The 18,225-nt window shown below is 35.9% G+C and overlaps 1 protein-coding gene and 1 long non-coding RNA gene across 12 annotated transcripts; both read left to right on the forward strand.

Moving 5' to 3' along the window:
* The first annotated feature begins 1,856 nt into the window (after positions 1 to 1,856).
* LOC113347594 lies at positions 1,857 to 6,352 on the forward strand. Of its 11 annotated transcripts, none has more exons than XR_003359116.1 (10): positions 1,857 to 2,973; positions 3,064 to 3,115; positions 3,340 to 3,482; positions 3,963 to 4,088; positions 4,227 to 4,278; positions 4,392 to 4,526; positions 4,679 to 4,771; positions 5,241 to 5,360; positions 5,477 to 5,580; positions 5,737 to 6,014. It is a non-coding gene; the product is annotated as an uncharacterized LOC113347594 (long non-coding RNA). The 11 variants fall into 11 exon arrangements; XR_003359118.1 differs by having other exon boundaries at positions 4,399 to 4,526; XR_003359119.1 differs by having other exon boundaries at positions 3,963 to 4,526; positions 5,737 to 5,789; positions 5,970 to 6,352.
* A 7,045-nt stretch (positions 6,353 to 13,397) lies between these two features.
* On the forward strand, positions 13,398 to 14,789 carry LOC113353224 (probable NAD(P)H dehydrogenase (quinone) FQR1-like 3). The gene is made up of 4 exons (XM_026596901.1): positions 13,398 to 13,521; positions 13,622 to 13,715; positions 13,858 to 14,123; positions 14,328 to 14,789. The coding sequence occupies exons 1-4, from the start codon at positions 13,496 to 13,498 to the stop codon at positions 14,560 to 14,562; spliced, it is 621 nt and encodes a 206-aa protein (XP_026452686.1). The 5' UTR covers positions 13,398 to 13,495; the 3' UTR covers positions 14,563 to 14,789.
* The last annotated feature ends 3,436 nt before the right edge of the window (positions 14,790 to 18,225 follow it).

Raw genomic sequence — 18,225 nt, forward strand, 5'->3', positions numbered from 1 at the left:
GAATCAATGACTGAACATGCATATATGATTTAAAATAGTGCAATGAATTACAGATGTGGTGTGTGGCACCACTGTCTACAAACCAGGGATCAACTAGAGACGTGGATAAAGTGATACCTGCAAAGTTGGCACGAGTATCAATCTGTGCAGACTCTGGTGCAGGAGTAATCAAGGCTAGAAGACGTGAATATTGGTCAGCTGACAGCGTTGGCAGAGCATGCTGAATGACAGACGTATCAGCTGGTGCAACTGCAGTCGCTGCTGTGATGTGCATATTGCTGGTAGGTTGAGGCAGAGAGTTACCGGCGCTGGGAGGAAAACCATGGAGTCGATAACACTTGTCTCTGACATGACCAAGCTTGTTGCAATAGTCACAGAATGGACGTTGTCGCTTGTTTTGGTTGGCTGAAGGACGAGAACTGGATGGAAAATGACGATTCGAATTGAGTGCAGCAGCATCAACTGTTGGAAGAGAAACAAAAGTGATGTGTTGTTGTTCTTCCTCCTGCTGAACCAGATTGAAAATACGGAGTGCAGTAAGGAAAGGGTCCATGGTTAAGATCTGACTGCGAAGGTTGGAAAACCTGTCATGCAAACCCTGTAGAAACTCCATGGCACGTTCCCTTTCAAGCCGTTCAATCATGTGCTTGCCAGCACCACAAATACAGGCCTCTATAGAAGCTACCAGGGAATCATACTGATCCCAGAGTGTTTTGATCTTCGTATAATAGAGAGACACAGGCATAGACTCCTGTCTGATGGAAGCAATAGAGGACTTTAAACGAAAAAGAATTGGAGCATTGGAAACACAGAATCTCACCTGCAAATCCTTCCAGATAGCATGGGAATTGGGGGCATATAAACAGCTAGCCCTGATGTCTGGTTGGCACGAGTTGAGAAGCCAACTGCCTACAAGATCGTCACACCTTTTCCAGCATTGAAACTGCAACTCATCCTTTGGAGGAGGAAGAGATCCATCAACGAAACCGAGCTTGCCCTTAGCATTCAGAGATTTTGTGATTCCCCTAACCCAGGAACCATAATTATCCCCTTGCAAAAGAGGAGAAGATAACACTGTTGCAGGATTATCACTTGGATGAATTATGTAAGGGTTTAGGGTTCTAGGATTCCCTGAAGAAGGGGTTTGGGTTTTATTATTTTCTGTAGGATTGGAGTTGTGAACTGGTGAGATTGGGGACGAGTGATCTGAGGTAGACATAGTGAAATAAGAAGGAAACAAACTATGACAGAGATGAAGCAAACTATGAAGGAAACAAACTATGACAGAGATGAAGCAGAAGACTGAAGAGTAGGGTTCCTAGGATCTACAAGGATACCATCTTAAACTTATGAGATTTCTATGTGGAATTGTCACACAATAGTGTCGACACTTTCTTTGCATTAGATATATATATGGATACAAATACAGGGAATATCTCAACTTATCACGAATATACAGGGAAGATTCAACTAAATACAACAAACTATGACTGCATAGGAAGCGGACCTTCCTGGAGACTTGTTCTGGTGGTTACTGACGGCTTTCTCCGGCTGTTGTTGGGTCATTGCTGTGGTAGAGCATGTGTACACGTCCAATAAAGCGTGCGACAAAATCAGACGTTCAGGACATGACATAACTTCAGTTTTCCATGCACCCAAACTTGAAAGAAAGATTTTAATGGTGAAGGAAAATTCAGAATAGCAACATCCATATATGACCACTAGCATGTTAATAAAGAATCTTTCTTCGGTGGTTTTCTTCACAAATTAAACCAGTTACGAAGTGGCCCAAAGAAGTACAAGGCGCTGTCGGCGGAACAAGTTCATCCAACTCATTAGTTAATGGATTACAGACATAAAACGTCGTATTAGGTTTTTTTAAACAAAGGATTATACCATCTCTTCAAGCCAAAAGGTATAACGGTGGGGAAAGAAAATCAAAAAGAAACCCACTATGATTACAACACATATTTGAGTTGGGATCAAGTGGTAGAATCGTATCAGCTTCGTCCTCAATTGGCTGTTCAAGGTTGTAAAACAATATGCATTCTGCAAAACCATTAAATTTGATCCACCTGGTACTGAATTCCGGGCTACAGAGTATAGAACGCCAAAACTTTCACTACGAGAAATTTGACAGGAAAACACTATCATTTCATATTTGATATCAAAAATTTATAAAGTACCCGGACCACTGTTTAGCTTTTATTTTTGACGGGGCACACTAATTCAATCCCGCTTCATGTTTACTTAGCCATAAATTTCTTTTCAATCCCTCTTCCTTCACCAATCTATCTTCCTCCATCAGATCGATCTTCTCTGTTAGGGACTTGAATCTGTTCTTATGATTTCGAATCAACATCTCGTGATAGAGACATAGACTGTTGGCAGTGGCGATAAAATTTGGGGAAAAATGAATCTCGAACAACAACAACCTGCCTCCAACCTAAAATTGATCAGTTTGATCTCTGTTTCCGAAGAGGAATTCATCGTCAAAGATGAATTGGAGACTTAATCTCGGAATGAATCAAAATGAAAACAAGATAAGTTTCCTTTTACTTTTATATTTATACTCGCGATTATGAAAAACTTAGGTTTTTGTTTGCAATCCAATTTCTGATTCTATTTGAGTTTAGGATCTTAGAAATCTATCAAATGGATGATTCGATTTAGTCTATATTTGTTATCATCTCCTATCAATCTTCATTTTGAGATAAATTTCGAAAAACAATTGAAAAAAAGTTCGCCAAATTTTATCACTGAAATTCGATTTATTTCTCAATCTGCAATCCTGATAGGAAGCTGTTGATTCATAATAATGGAAGGATTTATTACATCCAGAAATCTCAAAATGTATAATCAGTGAGATTTTCTTCACTGGCTATTAGGTGTGTAATTTTGTATATTACTAAGAAGAAGCAGATCGGATTACACTTGATATTCAAAAGAAGAGGAACATTGAGCAAGAGAAGGGTAAGGAGATGGTAAACTAGTCATGTTATGTGAAAGTTTGAGTTCATAGAGATGGTTTTTGTGTTTTGACTTTCATATGGGTGGTTCTAGCTTTGCCAGGAAAGAGGAGAAAGCCACAATGCAGAGGCGTTCAAATGATTTGGTAAGTTCTAGCTTTGCCAGGCTACATGTTCCTTACTTTTGATAGAAAATCTATAACACTGGTTGTCATATTATTCTATGATATGTTGATTATGTTGCGAATGAAAAATGTAGACAACACTATAAAATTTTGGTCACTTACTTAGTAAATTGAAAAAAAATTGTTTTTATTCTGTTGCCTGTTGTCTGGAAGTTGACTTGTTTTCCGTTTTGCACCCTTATTAGTGTGCTTGAAAATCGGGGCATCTTCAAAACTGCTTCTGGGTTCCCAATTTTTCCTTCAGTGATAGAGATTCTCTTGAGTGGCATGAGTGCCTCTGAAGATTCTGCAGCAGCTGCAGCTTTGGCCTTTAGGCACATCTGTGATGGTGAACGTTCTTCTCTCTTTCAAATCTAGTTGTTTGTAAGTGCATACTCTTGTTGGAGATTTCAGCTATTCAGTGGTGTCGTTGGTGTGTGTCCCATAACATTCCTTTGTAGAGAATGAGAAGAACGACAACAAATTTATCCAACGCTCTTACTTCAACCTTTTCTGTGTTAGCTTTCTCATTGCCTTCGAATACACTGGCTCTTAGTAACATTTCAATCAGGTTACATCCATGTTGACATCAACGAGACTAGTATATATGTTGGCTGTCAAATATTTTTTCCCTTCTCTGAAAAGGGTGTGTGTATTTGTGGTTTAAAATCGAGCATCAGGATGTCATAGATAGTCTGTAATTAAAGAGTGTAGTTTCCAATTCATTTATTTCGCTGCTTTAGTGCTGTTTGAACATAAAAAACAAAAAAAATTAGTGAGTTTCATATTTACCTATCATTTTCATCTTCATCTTCTCACATGTTTGTAGGTCCTCTTATAGAGAGAGCTCTGGTGATTCTGCTACCTAAAGAAGTGTCTTTCCCCTACATTATCCATGTGGACACAGACGTCAAAGATTCTGACGGTTCAACATCCATGGCCACTGTTTGTGCAGGTATGCTGTCTCCCTTTTTCTCGACATTGTCAGTGGACCCGATTTTGAGACAACCTCAGCTTCGTCATAATAGCTGATAGCTCTTGGTTTATCTTGTGATATGCCCATTTAAATTGGTTGTGACAACTACTTCTACAGAATATCATGCAAGTGTCTGACGCATAGTTTGTATCACTGCACTCATACTCAGGTAGGTGTGAGATAATAGGACCAAAATGTAGGTCTAAATAGGAGAAAGAATGAAGTAGAAGGTTCTGAACATGATAATATTGTCTAAAATAATAATATGTGGGTGGATTTTAGCGACTAGGTCAATTTGAAACTGGATTTTTGTTGTCCATCACAACAACATCACCTCAATTAAGGTCCCAGACAACTGCAAAAAGCACTTGCACGGGAACTTACTATTCATGTTGATCGATTGGGAAACATCTTCAGGTACTACTCCATCACAACAACATCACCAGCCATGTTTCTCATATCTGTCAAGTGTCAAGTGAAGTGATAAATGTCTGTATTTATGAACTGTAAACATTCAAAGTGTCTAATTGTCTATTATCACTTGTCTAATTGTGTTTTTTGGATGGCAGATATTTGGTTCTGACCCTTCTTGTGCAAACTATCTCTGAAGCTTGATTGCAGCACTTTTCAGCCACACAACACATCTTCTGACCAAAATTGAGGTAAATATGATTGGTGTTCATTGCACCATTTAAGATTAACTGACTGATAATTTACAGCAGCTTTTACTGTTATTTTGATACATCTGGTCGTGAGTGGTTTATCCAGATAAGTTTTATGTTCTACTTACAATCCTAACTTAATCTTTCCTTAAATGTAGTTTTACTTGGTCATATCTTTATCATCAGCTCAAATGTGCAAATATATGTTGGTATAGCATTGTCTTCAGTTTATGAACATATTATGCCTTGATTTAATATGCTTAGTGGAACCACTAGTATTGTATGTCCTGATGCGAGTAGAGCATGAACAAATGGAAACAGAATTCTCGTATATATTGGCTGAGCAAGATGTGCCTGCTCAAAGAGATTGTGCTCACAAGCTTTATGTTTTTTCTCTTTTTCCGCAAATTTTAGTTCTCCAATTTATGCATGTTGCATGTGTCCTGAAACACAAGATGTATATACACAGGGGAAATACGAGGCGCCTATGAGGTGATCTGATGGAGAAGAGGGTGGTTATGGAAGCGTCGATGCTGGAAGATAAGTTACAGTACCAATCTGGTCAATCTAAGGGTTCAAACTCATGAAGGTATCATATCTGATGAATGTCTCTCCTGTGCAGCATCTTAACTTGCAAACCGTAACTGTTTGAATGATTCAAAAATTCAACTATAAATAATGAACAAAGTTCATTTTCTAGTGTAGGTTCTAAAGAGTTTCTTCAACAGCACTATCATTGATGGGGTTGATTTCTTATTTTGCTCCTTCCTCCGTTAGGCTATCTTCCTCCATCAGAAGTCAAAACTAAGGTTTGATTTCTTATTTTCTTTCGTCTCGGTGTTGATAATCTTCCCCATCTGTATGTTTTGGTATTGTTACTCCGTAACAAACCTGTTGGCAGTTATGAAATCGCAGAAACATGTTTCTCGAGACTTACCTATTCCTGTCTTAAATTTTTTATGTAGTGAAAACAAGGGATAAGCAAAAAGATATAAGGGACATGGATTATGTTTTGTTGGTATCTTTTAATCTTTCTCTTCATAGCTTACGTTTGGTTATAATTTTGAATGTTTTGTTGGTATTTTTTAATCTATGTTGTGAATGTGTGCCGGTTTATTGGTTGGTAGAAGTTTATATTTCTGTACAACTTATTATTTTAATATGCTTAATTTGTTTTTCTGCGTTTTATCGTTTGTAGCAAAACTTGGATTGTTTTTAAATCATTATAGTGATTACTCGAAAATTAGTTGTTATTTCTACTGGGCACCCTTCGGGATGATGTGCTCGCTCAATTCCCACTTTCAGTTTCAGAGACAGATCAAGATGCGTACGTGGCGATGAAAGCTTCGAGGAGTTGGTTTCGTTAGTTGGTTAGCTTCCACTATGTTTATTTTGTGTTTATATCCTATTTTGTAAACCAACTCACTACCGAATATGTAGCACTTGAGAGGAGTTCTTGTATTTATTGTTCTTGTATTTATTTCGGAGAGGGTTTAGATTCGGGTTAATCTTTGTTTATAACTTCTTTCTTAGTGTTTTAAACAGATGTTTTAGATGTTTTAGATCGTTAGTGCCTCATTTTATAGTTAATCTCTTGGATTAGTTAGCTGCTAGCTTAGGGGCGCTACAATGTTGGTATCAGAGCTCACCATTAGATCTTATATGGGAAACAACATATAATAACCAGTACCTGATTGATTATTAATCAGTTTATAACTGGGTTGGATTGTGAGATAAATCTTAATCATTAAAAACAGTCAAGAGCTAAAATATTTTTGAATTGATTGATTGATTTGTTCAGCATGATGATTGCTTGTTTGTTGTTTTGTATCTATACATTTTTGAAGTAAAAATTGTAGGTTGAAACCAATTACTTTATAGTTTAGAAATTTTAAATAAAAAACTAAAGATTAGTTAGCCTTAATTAATTTTTTATCAAAAGTTTCGAATCACTAACTATTGTAACCTTAAGATTGCGAGCCACTTCGGATAACATTGCTGCTGAAGGAGACGCATCTCTACCAGCATTACTATTCCGACCATATAGATGTGACTCTAAAACAAACATATTAAGCCAAATCTACATGAGTCAGGTGATTTCAATCAGACGAGTCGGATTTATATATATATATATGATGCAACTCTAACCTATTCCGGCTACAAAGTATAGAACGCCAAAACTTTGAAAGGCACCTGAACTTCAGTACCAACTTTACCGGAAGACGAACAAATATATCCATCATAACATCTTCTGGGATATATTTACGTGTAATCATTACACGTAGACGACTTCAATCGCTTTTGTGATGAACACGAACAAGTAAAAGAACCCACCATCATCTAACCAGTACGATTGGAAACAGTTTTCGTAGCTTAAATAATGCTTTCCTGAATCCTAACAAGTTATACGAAGCAGAAAGAAAATAAATTCTTGGATTAGGGTACGGACGCACCTATTGGCTTTCAGCCCATTCCGTCCAAATCCAGTAAAGGCCCATATATTGGTCAATCCTCCGTGTCCCGTTTCTGGCCATTCACTAAGAAAAGAAAAACTATTCTTGAAGTCACTGGTTTGAGTATGGCTGTATTAAATTTAACTTTAATCTTGATCTACATGATCAAAAAAGATCGCCATCCCAAAGCCATTAATTTGTACCGGTGTGACGTGATTTGACAGGAAATGGCACGGTTCTGAATTATGCCATCTTGTAATACTTGTATCATTATGCAATTACACAAGGTGCAAGATAAAATGTTTTTGAAAGTTTGTAAGAAAAATACTAGAGCTAAACGGTCCATAGATGGTGTGTTATTTCCGTGCCCAATTCATCTTAAGACGTTCACATTGTCTTAGTTATGGTTGAAAATGTCAATGTGACGAAGATACAATTTTTGGATCACTCTTTGATGAAGAAAATAATTTTAAAGATAAGGAGGATGAGATGGATGCTAGGAAAATGAAGGTTCTTGAACACTCTGATGCTCAGGTAAAACCCCTTACAGTTACTGAAAAATTTATGGTTTGTTAGAAGATACTAGCGGAAAAGAGACAAGCATATTACGTGGGCTAAATGATAAAAAAATATATATATGAAATCTTGGAAGGATAGGGAGCTTGGAAAGTTAGGATGGAACGACGAACCAAACAATGACAAGCGTGGCAGAGATCACCGGATGTCGGCAAAGAAGAAATGATTAGATGCTTGTTAGCCAGTGGGAGGTGTTCACTTTGTTGGCTCTTTAGAGCTTTGTTTTTCTTTGTAGCTCTGCAATGTGGCTCGTTTTTTTTTCTTTTCTTTTTTGTCTGTATTAGATACTTTCTAATACAATTAACCTTTTCCTCCAAAAAAAAAAAAATGAAATTATAGAGTTGATGCAGTTTCATACGTAGTGAGGGAAAGGCCTCCAAGAAATTACATCAAAATAAATGTGGATGTTTCATTTGATTGTAACCGTGGTGCAACAGCAGCAGTTACTTTAGATGATGAAGGTAAGTTTGTGGCTTGCGAAACAACCTGTTTTAATGAAATTTCCCCTTTGAAATATGAAGTTACGGCATATTTCAAGGGTATTAGTTTGGGCAGGGATTTAAATTCTCAACAATTCATTGCCGAAGGAGGTGCCAAAGGAGTTGCTGATGTTATCAATGGTCCCCTCGATAATATACTAGGTCATATGAAGATATAAGTAAATAGAGTAAAGTAAAGTTGTTTTGAGTTCAAAGATATTGTTTTTCAGTCTTTTCCTAGAATTGCTAATAGTATAGCACGTGATCTTTGTAAATAGGTGTATGTTGATTATGTATCTAGGAGGTAGTCTACACACGACCCTCTTCTCTGTATCTTACCTTATCTGATTTGAAGTTGCTATTTTATAACAAAACAAAGTATTAGATAGAGTTGGAACAATTAATCGATAATAAATAAAAAATTAATCGATGAATATTTTTCCATTTGAAAACGATGAAATATAAAGAATAAGAAAGGAAATGGTCATTAACTCAGAAATCAACCAATGTTAATAATCACCAAACATGAATTTTTTTTTTGATTTTTCTCTTAAAACAATCAACCAAGAATCGGTTGATGTTCATGCACTAGCAGGTTGATTCTGGTTGATGTTCATCATTCGTAAAGAAAATTGAGAATTGGTTGATACTAATCGCTACATAGGCCGATTGTAGCTTCAAAAACAAACAGAAAAAAGTTAAAAAGAAAATTAACCCAAAATCGATCGATATGAACCTTTACATCGACCCAAAAGCTATTGATGTTGAAAAACATCAAACATAATTTAAATTTATACTCGACTGATTATGATTTCATACTAATTTCCAAATCGAGTATGGAATCATATTCCATTTGAGAATAAACTCATTTTCAGTTCGCGTATAAAATTTTACCCGTTTTCAAATTGGGTGTAAAATCATACTCATACTTATTTCCAATTCGAGCACAAAACTTTTTTCAGCATAAATTTATACTCGAAATGAAGTTGAGTGTACATCACTAATGAGTCTGATTTCATACTCATCCTATGATCAAATATTAACTAGAAAAAATGGGTTAACCAGAATAGGTCTTTATAAGAAATCAAACTGTTAGAGCACTGCTCGGTCGAACTCACAAGTGTTGCTATCTCAAGCTTGTTTGTCAAGTTTAGTTGCCAAAACTATAAGTCTTGATTTCTAGTATACTTATAGCTAAGTCTCGGATTAGGATAAAAAGTGTAGTTGAGCATTAGACTTCACGACGTTCATCGATTCAAGACGAAGAACTACTAAGGGGAGCTTGTGGAACTTCATCAACAAAAGGTATGTGGATACTTGAACTCATCTATCACTCAAAAGTATATCTACTCTATCTCCTATTTGAAACAAAAGTTATACATCTATATAGACTTCAATTATGCACATTTGATATTTCGAGCTGAGTTTAACTCGCTTACATGTTTCTCGAAATATGTGTTGGTAAGCTTTTGCTTTAACCAAGTTCATCTTATATTCTTGATGAAAGTCAAAAGATGATCATGTGAAAATCACCTAGTAACATCTTGCATGATTTGTGTGAGACAATCATTTGATGTAGACTCAGAATGCTTCGTATTGATCATTCGATCACTTGAAAATTACTTTGAAGCTAATAGTTTGTGTGAGACAGCTATTCACGTCTTCAAACAATGTTTCAATGGTTGAAATGAGAGTTTATAACAATTGGATATAAGCATAGTATGTGTACTTGCATATATGTAATCCATATCCGGGAACCATGGTATGCATATCCGTATGCATACTGGTTGGTTTAGTGAAAGTCCGAGAAACTTGTACACATACCGGTATGCGTACCGGCGTGAGGTTCAGGTCCGGGAATTTCTTCTGAGTTTGGAGGTACGCGTACCTGTTCGTATACTGGCGAACCCAAACATATTCCGGCCACTAAGGTATGCGTACCCGTTTGCATACCTGAGTGGATAATGTTCTAAAATCGGTTTGTTCATGAACTAATACATTTATATAATATGGAACGCAATCTTTTGAAAATCGTGGCTATAATGTTCATGACTTGATTCGAGTGAATCAAAATCGATTTTTTTTCAATTGTGTCTTATATACTTCTATGAGAATATAAACAATTGAACAACTCTAGAACTAGTTTCATTTGAGTCATTTGAACTAGTTATGGTTAAGATGAATATGGTTGATATGAAAGTGTTCATATGGATAACTTCGGTTAACTATTGTTGAGCCAACAAGGTGTATACGTTTAGGTACGGTTACTCGTATCTAAATGAAGTCACTTTTCATTTGTGTATAACAAGCTAAGCTCGATCTAACGGTTGAAAGATATTAGCTTGAGTCTAATCAGGTTTTCATCCAACGGTGAATATTGAATGCTTTGTTACCAAGGTAACATTGATTGCAAACCCTGATTTGGAGACTATATAAAGGAGAACTCTAGCAACTGGGAAACCTAATCCCCACACCTCCTATGTGATACTAGTTGCGGCTAGAGTTGATTCTCCTTTAACCTTAGGTTTTTCACGAAACCCTATAGGTTAACAACTTGAAGACTTCATTGGGATTGTGAAGCCATACCCAACTATTTTATCTGTAGTTGTGTGTTCTGATTTTGTTGTTTTCTATCGTGATTGAGTACTATCTTCGGTAATATAAGTCTGGTATATCAATTAGTTCATGTTCACCTTGATTTATCAAAAGACGGAACAAAACTCATAGGTTTATCTGTGGGAGATATATTTATTTATACAATAGACTTTTCTGTGTGAGACAGATTGGTTTATCAAGTCTTCGCTTTGGGTCGTAGAAACTCTTATTGTGGGTGAGATCAGCTAAGGGAATCAAGTGCGTAGAGTCCTACTGGGATTCAGAGACGTAAGGAGCGCAACTGTACCTTTATCAGTATGAGATTGGTTAGGGCTTAACTACATTCAAGTCCGAAGTTAACTCGGAGTATGCTAGTGTCTGTAGCTGCTTAATACAGTGTGGTGTTCAAATCTAGACTAGGTCCAGAGGTTTTTCTGCGTTTGCGGTTTCGTCGTTAACAAAATTTCTCGTGTGTGTGTTATTTCTTTTCCGCATTATATTTTGTTATATAATAGAAATATCACAGGTTGTGCGTAAGTTCAATCAATTGTGAATCCAACCTTTGGTTGTTGATTAAATTGATTGACACTTGGATATTTGTTTTTGATACCGTCCAAGTTATTTCTCATATTCAATCGGGCTCGCAAATTCCTACTTGTTTGATTGTTGATTGAATAGACAAATTGAAATATAACTCTTTGATATACTTTTCTTAAGATTGAGTATGACTGTCTAGTTGATTCTCTTGAAAGTATATTGGAGTTAGTCCATACAAATTGCTAAGAGAAATATGGGGTGTGGTTGTTGTACCCCGGGTTTTTCACAAAGGCTATATGGTCAGTTTATGTGAACATTCATAATCTGATTCTAGCAACAACAAAAAACACACAGAAAAACGGTTATCTCTTCCATACCATAATCGCTTTATATGGGTATTAACTTCAATCTCTTCGCCCAGAAAACACATCCAGGACAACCGGTTGACGTGGTCATGGACATCAATTGATTATCGTAAAATACAAAAACCCAAAATTGTTTGTTTTTTCAATTTTAAATGGGTAGACCAATTGCAAGTATAATTAAGAAGCAATGTGTTTCCATGTACGATGTTTAGTTTCAATTTTTTCTAAAAAAAGAAAAGGACGATGGAATTTTTTTTAAAATCGACCAATATAGTTAGATGAAGTTAGGTTTTAATTTTAGTTTGCGAGGAAAATGATTTGAATGGCTTTTAGTTTGGAAAAAATTTGAGTGAGTTTGAAATCTAGATTTTATTTTATTTTTTGAAATAGAAATCTAGATGGATAAAATAACAATAAGGATAACTTATTTTTCATTTTAATAACCTTATTTTTCAAAAAAAAAGAAAAACAATATGGATAACTTAGTACTTTTACCCCTTATCCACTTAATCCAGGTGGGTGAAGAAATTTATAGGCCTCAGACTAAGGAGGATTAAAAACTAAAGACTTAAACAATTTAGAAGGTATCTATAAAAACAGATTTTGAAATTACATAGTCTCATTTCTTTTCCTTTTCTTTTTTTTGAAAAGTGTTTGTTTTCCTTGAATACACCTAAATTTTCATTCAGATTGAAATAGAAGGTGTAATTTTTTTTTGCGAAAAGGAGGGTTAAACCTCATTCATTCCATAAGGCCTCACCTGCCTCGTTGTAGTAGAGGAGGGGGTTGATTACATTTGCATTCCAGAATTGGAAGACTAAATTGTTTAAAAGGGTTCTAAGATTTTCCCCTGTCAAATATTTGGTGATACCAAATCTATTACAATAAGCAGAAATGTGGGCTGCTTCAGATATATCAAATCTATTTGTCATTACGAATCCTTGAACTTTAAAGTTTATGCAATTGTTAACATTATAGCCAAAATCTTCACTAATCTTAAATCTATATTCTCTAGCTTTCGCATACATTCCCACCAACAACTTGAGTATAGGCTCGGAATCAGTTTGGAAAATGATGTTGCGACCGTTCCATTGTGATGCCCACTGAAAAGCAGTTTCTGGTGCCTTTAGTTCAAGCTCTTCTCTAGTTCTACATTTAGCATGTACTCTCCAAGATTCTCTTGAGGTACCTGAAAAGTTATGAAGAGTTAAACCTACACTAGAAATAATAGTAGGGCTCGCCATCATCATTGAAATTGCAATGTCTATAGTAATTGACATGAATTTCTTATCATCACCAAGATCATCCTTTGTCACCATTGAGTTATCGTCATTCATAGGATTATAATACAAGGATTGCATTATATTATAGTTTGCACCACTAACCAGACTATTAATATACTTGACAATCACTATTCTGATTTTTAGTTTTAGTTTTAATCACGTTGAGAAACTCTACAATCCAAAAGAAATCTTTTTAGTTTTTCGACAAAAATCTTTTCGTTCACTTCAAAAAATTGCACCTGCTGATTCCATGGGGCAAAGTGCAATTTCAATCTTGCCATCCTTTTAAAGAAAAAAAACGATCGACATATTTGGGGACTTTACAAAAATAGTGAGTGGGAGAATCGGAACCGGTGAATGGGTTGATTCCGATTCTTCCACTCCTTAAGTATAAAGGCAGTCCCCCACCCTCACTGTACATATCCAGATTGTAATAATGTTCACCACCAAGATCTACATAGTGTAAGTTATTATTTCTCCAACTGAAGTTTGTAACAGTAGTTTTTCCTTTCTTGGATTAAGTTTAGTTATTTGTTGCTAATTAATCTTCCTTTCTGTTTAGCTACTACTCCTTGTACGGGCACGTTGTTACGATGGCACGGGAAGTGCATCGGGGAGCCAATAGTGTTGAAGGTGTGGAAGCAACCCTTTGGCAGGTAACTAGCTTGCACTAAAACATTATTCTGTTCTTATAGAAAGATGCTAGTGAAAGATTATAGCAATCTCTATTTATTGATCATGAGTAATTCTGTTGAATGTATTGACCCAATTTGGGTATGAATGGATGGGGTAAAATAGGTACCTGAGACACTTTCTGAGAAGATACTGGAGAAAATGAAAGCACCTTGTAAAGAGGACGACGTTCCTGTGATTAGTCCTGAACAACTTAAAGAGGCTGATGGATTTTTATTTGGATTCCCTTCACGTTTCGGTATGATGCCAGCCCAATGCAAGGCTTTCTTTGACTCAACGTATGAACTTTGGGAAACTCAATCACTCGCCGGAAAACCTGCTGGTATGTTTTGGAGCACAGGTTTTCACGGAGGAGGCCAGGAGAATACTGCGTGAGATCTCTTTCCCTCTGCATTAATTGTTTCAATTCATTTGCTCCGTCAGACTTATTTCTTGCAATGGGCGTGGGATGTTGTCCAAGCATATCTTGTCTGAATGTCAGCAGGAGGCCGTTTTTTGCTTGCTATCAGAGAAAATAGATGCCATTCTAAAAGATTACGAGTAGTCTTTTCTCAAGCACTATACAATTATTGCAGATTTACAGCCATGACAGTATTGGCACATCACGGCATGTTGTTTGTCCCACTAGGGTACACGTTCGGAGATGGTATGTATGAAATGAATGAAGTAAAGGGTGGATCTCCATATGGATCTGGAACTTACGCAGGAGATGGTACTCGTCTAACAACGGAACTAGAGATGCAACAGGCATTTCACCACGGTCAGTACCTTGCGGGTATCGCAAAGAAGCTCAAGCCTCTTCCAACATGAAAAAGTAGTGTCACATTTTCTTTTTAGGCTTTGGCATGTTGCGCATGTCAGGCTCCTGGCCTCTTAGTGTTTCGTATTCTTTGTTTCTTACATAAATTAATGAGTCTAACCGATCGGTCTCAACGTTGCAAATAGCAATACAGATGTTTTGTTTTATGATGTATCCTGAGAGTATTAGCAAGTCAGATTTAAATTCGACGAAAAGAAAATAAAAATAGGTTACTGGTGGTAAAAGTTCTAGTTGTTGATCACAATGAGACCCTAAGGTGCATTTGTAATCCTCCATCACTAAAGTTAGACTGCACAAGGTTCAACAGTAATTGGAAATTTGGAACAGATTTAGATTCCAAAGCTATGTTGCAGAAAAATTTAGAGTTTCTTTTGCCCAAAGAATCTTTTTAGTTTTTTGAGAATTCAGAAAAAATCTTTTTAAACATTTTTAAAAGTTCAAGAAAATATTTTTACTTGTTTTTACATTTCAAAAAGAAATCTTTTAAAATTCTATATAACTATATACTGTAAATTCAAAAACTCTCTAACAATTCAGAAAAATTTCGAATAGAATCTCTTAATTATTTTAAAACAAGAATGATGGGCACGTGCAAACGCACGTGCTTAGATCAATGGCTAGGAAATGATCTAGCAAGTGGGAGTAGCTTCATTAAGTCATACTATAATATACCGAATCACACTATCAAGTTTTACTTCTCCTAATCTTCTCTTTGCGGTCATGCGTTCCCCAAAATCTTTGCTTGTTCTCTCTCTCACTCTTGAACTTTGGTGTGAAAAGCAAAATCTAGGGCCATCATCGTTATCTTTTTTATTTTATACTTATGGTTCCACTATTTCTTGGTTTGATGTATGGTTAAACCAATTGAAGCTTTGAATTAAAGAAACAATTGAAGGAGTAATTAAGAGGAGGGGGTACTGCAGAAACAAAGAAGAAAAATGATTGTAAAAATGAAATTGCTGTATGGTGGATTGATATTGATTTCTTTTAACATTTGTTAGAACCTGAATATTTATTATGGAATGGGGGAATTCGTTTGCATGTTACCAAATGTTGATATCTATCTTTATCATGGAATGGTTTTTTTTTTTTTTTTTTTGAAAATCACAATTCAATTCATTCAAACCAAAATAGTGATTATATGATTGCTTACAAGATTATCAAAAACACCAAAATACAAGATAATCAAAACCCAAATACAAATGATGACACCAATTGCAAATACATCGCGAAGAGAAAGAGTCACGCACCGCAAAGATATCCAATTTTTGTGCCAATGGTGTGAACCGGAATCAACTCCGACCATTTGAAATAATTATCTTCTTCGATAAGAGCTGCTCCAATTAAAACGGAGTAATTTTCCCAAAATCTTGTAGATCCAAACGAATCCGGATGTCCTAGATCCCTCTCATTGAAGACGAATCCAAAGCGAATCCGAGCAGAATCATTGATGTTCTTGATGAATTGAGAATAACAAGTCAAGAAACACCATGGAGATCTGAGAGAATCGCTATTAGAGCGAAGAGAAAATCGTCCTAACAGCCAAGAAATGTGTCCATAGACACCAAATACCTGAACAAGAAGAGGAAGAAGTTCTAGAGTTTGTTTCCCCTTTTTTTTAGGAGAGAGAGGACTAAATCACTCATGGAATGGTTGAATCCTAGTTAGCAATTCGGGATTCGGCAAACGTACGGAACGGCAAACGTACGAGTATTATACGGTTTTGTAAAATCCAGATTCGGTCCAAAATTCGGTCAACAGGACGTGATTCGTCAGTAATTCGGAACGGCATACGTACGTGTATAATTCGATTTATAAATGTGAGTTCGGCTCTGAAAATTCGGTATCTATATATAACAAATAATTTGTATTTATAAGGTCATAGACCAATTTTTATGCATATGTTTGAGTTATTTAAAGAAAAAATAAACTTAATATGATGATATCAATAATATATACAACATTAGTTATCCAAGAGGACGTCGTATGGTGGTTTAGATGCTTGGTTAGTGAGTTTGAGATCTCTCTCACCTTCACCTTCAAATCTCTTCAGTCGTTTTTGTTTCATAAAAATTATAACACGTCTAATATTCGGTCGTGTATGCTCGGAAGGCAGTAAAGCCCAAAAAGTGGAGTCTTTGAAAAGTAAAAGCTAAAGAATTTATGGCGAATTAAACGGACGTATCATTCGGAATACGTAAAATTCGTGAACGGTTCGCGAATAATCCGGGAATGCCACATAATACGCGACTTGGGTTCGGAGTTGCAAACGTACGCGAATAAGACGGTAAAATTCGTGATACGGAAAAATTCGCGAATCATTCGCGAATCATTCGCGAACTTACTAACTAGGGGTTGAATTCAGTTTCGTTGTATCGAACAAAATGGCAGATCAGATTAATTTCCAGATTTTCTTTTTGTAGTTTCAATTACCATTATACTCTCACTTAATTATCTAAATGTTGACATATTTTCATAGAAGCAGAGGTAAAGTTGGAAACAATAATTTGCACCTTCATTTACTGTTGTTAAGGGGAGTTGGTTTTATATAATAGAATAGATTATAGACCAAATCGTATTACACGGTGCATCTTGGCCTCCCATCTAGGAATCCAACGTGCAGTACAATCTTGTAACCATTTTTACAATCAAAACGAGTAACATGCAAGTGCATATTTTTTAAGCATCCTCGTGAAATAATAATTATGTTTTCATTTTTTTTTCCTTGACAAAGATAAGATTTATATTGAAAAAGCATACACGAAGCAAACAGAATACAAAAACCCCAAAACTAAAAAGGAAAGCAATGACAAACGTTATACAATACCAAAAACAAATCCCTAAGACCCAAATAAATTGAGCACAGTGCAAGCATTTTAACTAACAAAAAAATGTCCCCAGTTGGACAAAATATTGGCTTTGTTTGGTAAAATGTAGGATTATCTATTTATGATTATAGATAATTGTAAATTGATAAATGATTTTGATAAAATCATTTTTAAAATAAATTTCTCCGAACACTTTTCTATTTATGATTATAGATAATCGTGGTGGTTTGTTCATAATCGTGACCATCTCGTTTTGACCATTAAGAAACCTAATCGTTGAGGTGCCATTCATAATATTAAATCGACATTATTCAGTATTTTCTGGTTGTTCCTGCACTGTCACCAAAATTTAGTGTATATCCTTAAATATAGGACACAATGAAAAGATGCAGACACCACATTAGCCAACCTTGGTTAAAACTTGCCACCAAAATGGGGGGAATTGTTAAGAGCACCCGTGGCACCCTAAAGCTTGCGATACTATAGATCCAGCGGAATGTGTGTAGGAATGTCTTGAAGGAAATTTTCTGTTAGAGCAACAATTTTACACCACATGGGACCACAGCCAAATCCTGTGCTGAGATAAATGGCTTTTGTATACTCAGTACTGGTTGTACTGCCATTGCCATATGTATGCCGCGGCATCCTACTGTGTTTGACAAATCCATAACGGACTAAGTACTCGTGATAATCTCTTAAAAATGTATGCATATTTATGGAAAATTTGCATTTTAATATGATTATTCGCTGTAAGAATCATTCTATGAAGTGGACTTCTTTTGATATCCTTGTTACTTGGAAGTACTTTAAATAAGGAGAATCGTC

This window comes from Papaver somniferum, chromosome 2, assembly GCF_003573695.1.
Source record: "Papaver somniferum cultivar HN1 chromosome 2, ASM357369v1, whole genome shotgun sequence".
Taxonomy (NCBI): domain Eukaryota; kingdom Viridiplantae; phylum Streptophyta; class Magnoliopsida; order Ranunculales; family Papaveraceae; genus Papaver; species Papaver somniferum.

Excerpts from the sequence above, each read along its gene's own strand:
- LOC113353224 (XM_026596901.1), top strand. The coding sequence starts at position 13,496 with ATGTTCACCACCAAGATCTACATAGT. Across the intron at positions 13,522-13,621 it reads ACCACCAAGATCTACATAGT|CTACTACTCCTTGTACGGGC; the intron begins GTAAGTTATTAT and ends CTTTCTGTTTAG. Across the intron at positions 13,716-13,857 it reads TGGAAGCAACCCTTTGGCAG|GTACCTGAGACACTTTCTGA; the intron begins GTAACTAGCTTG and ends GGGGTAAAATAG.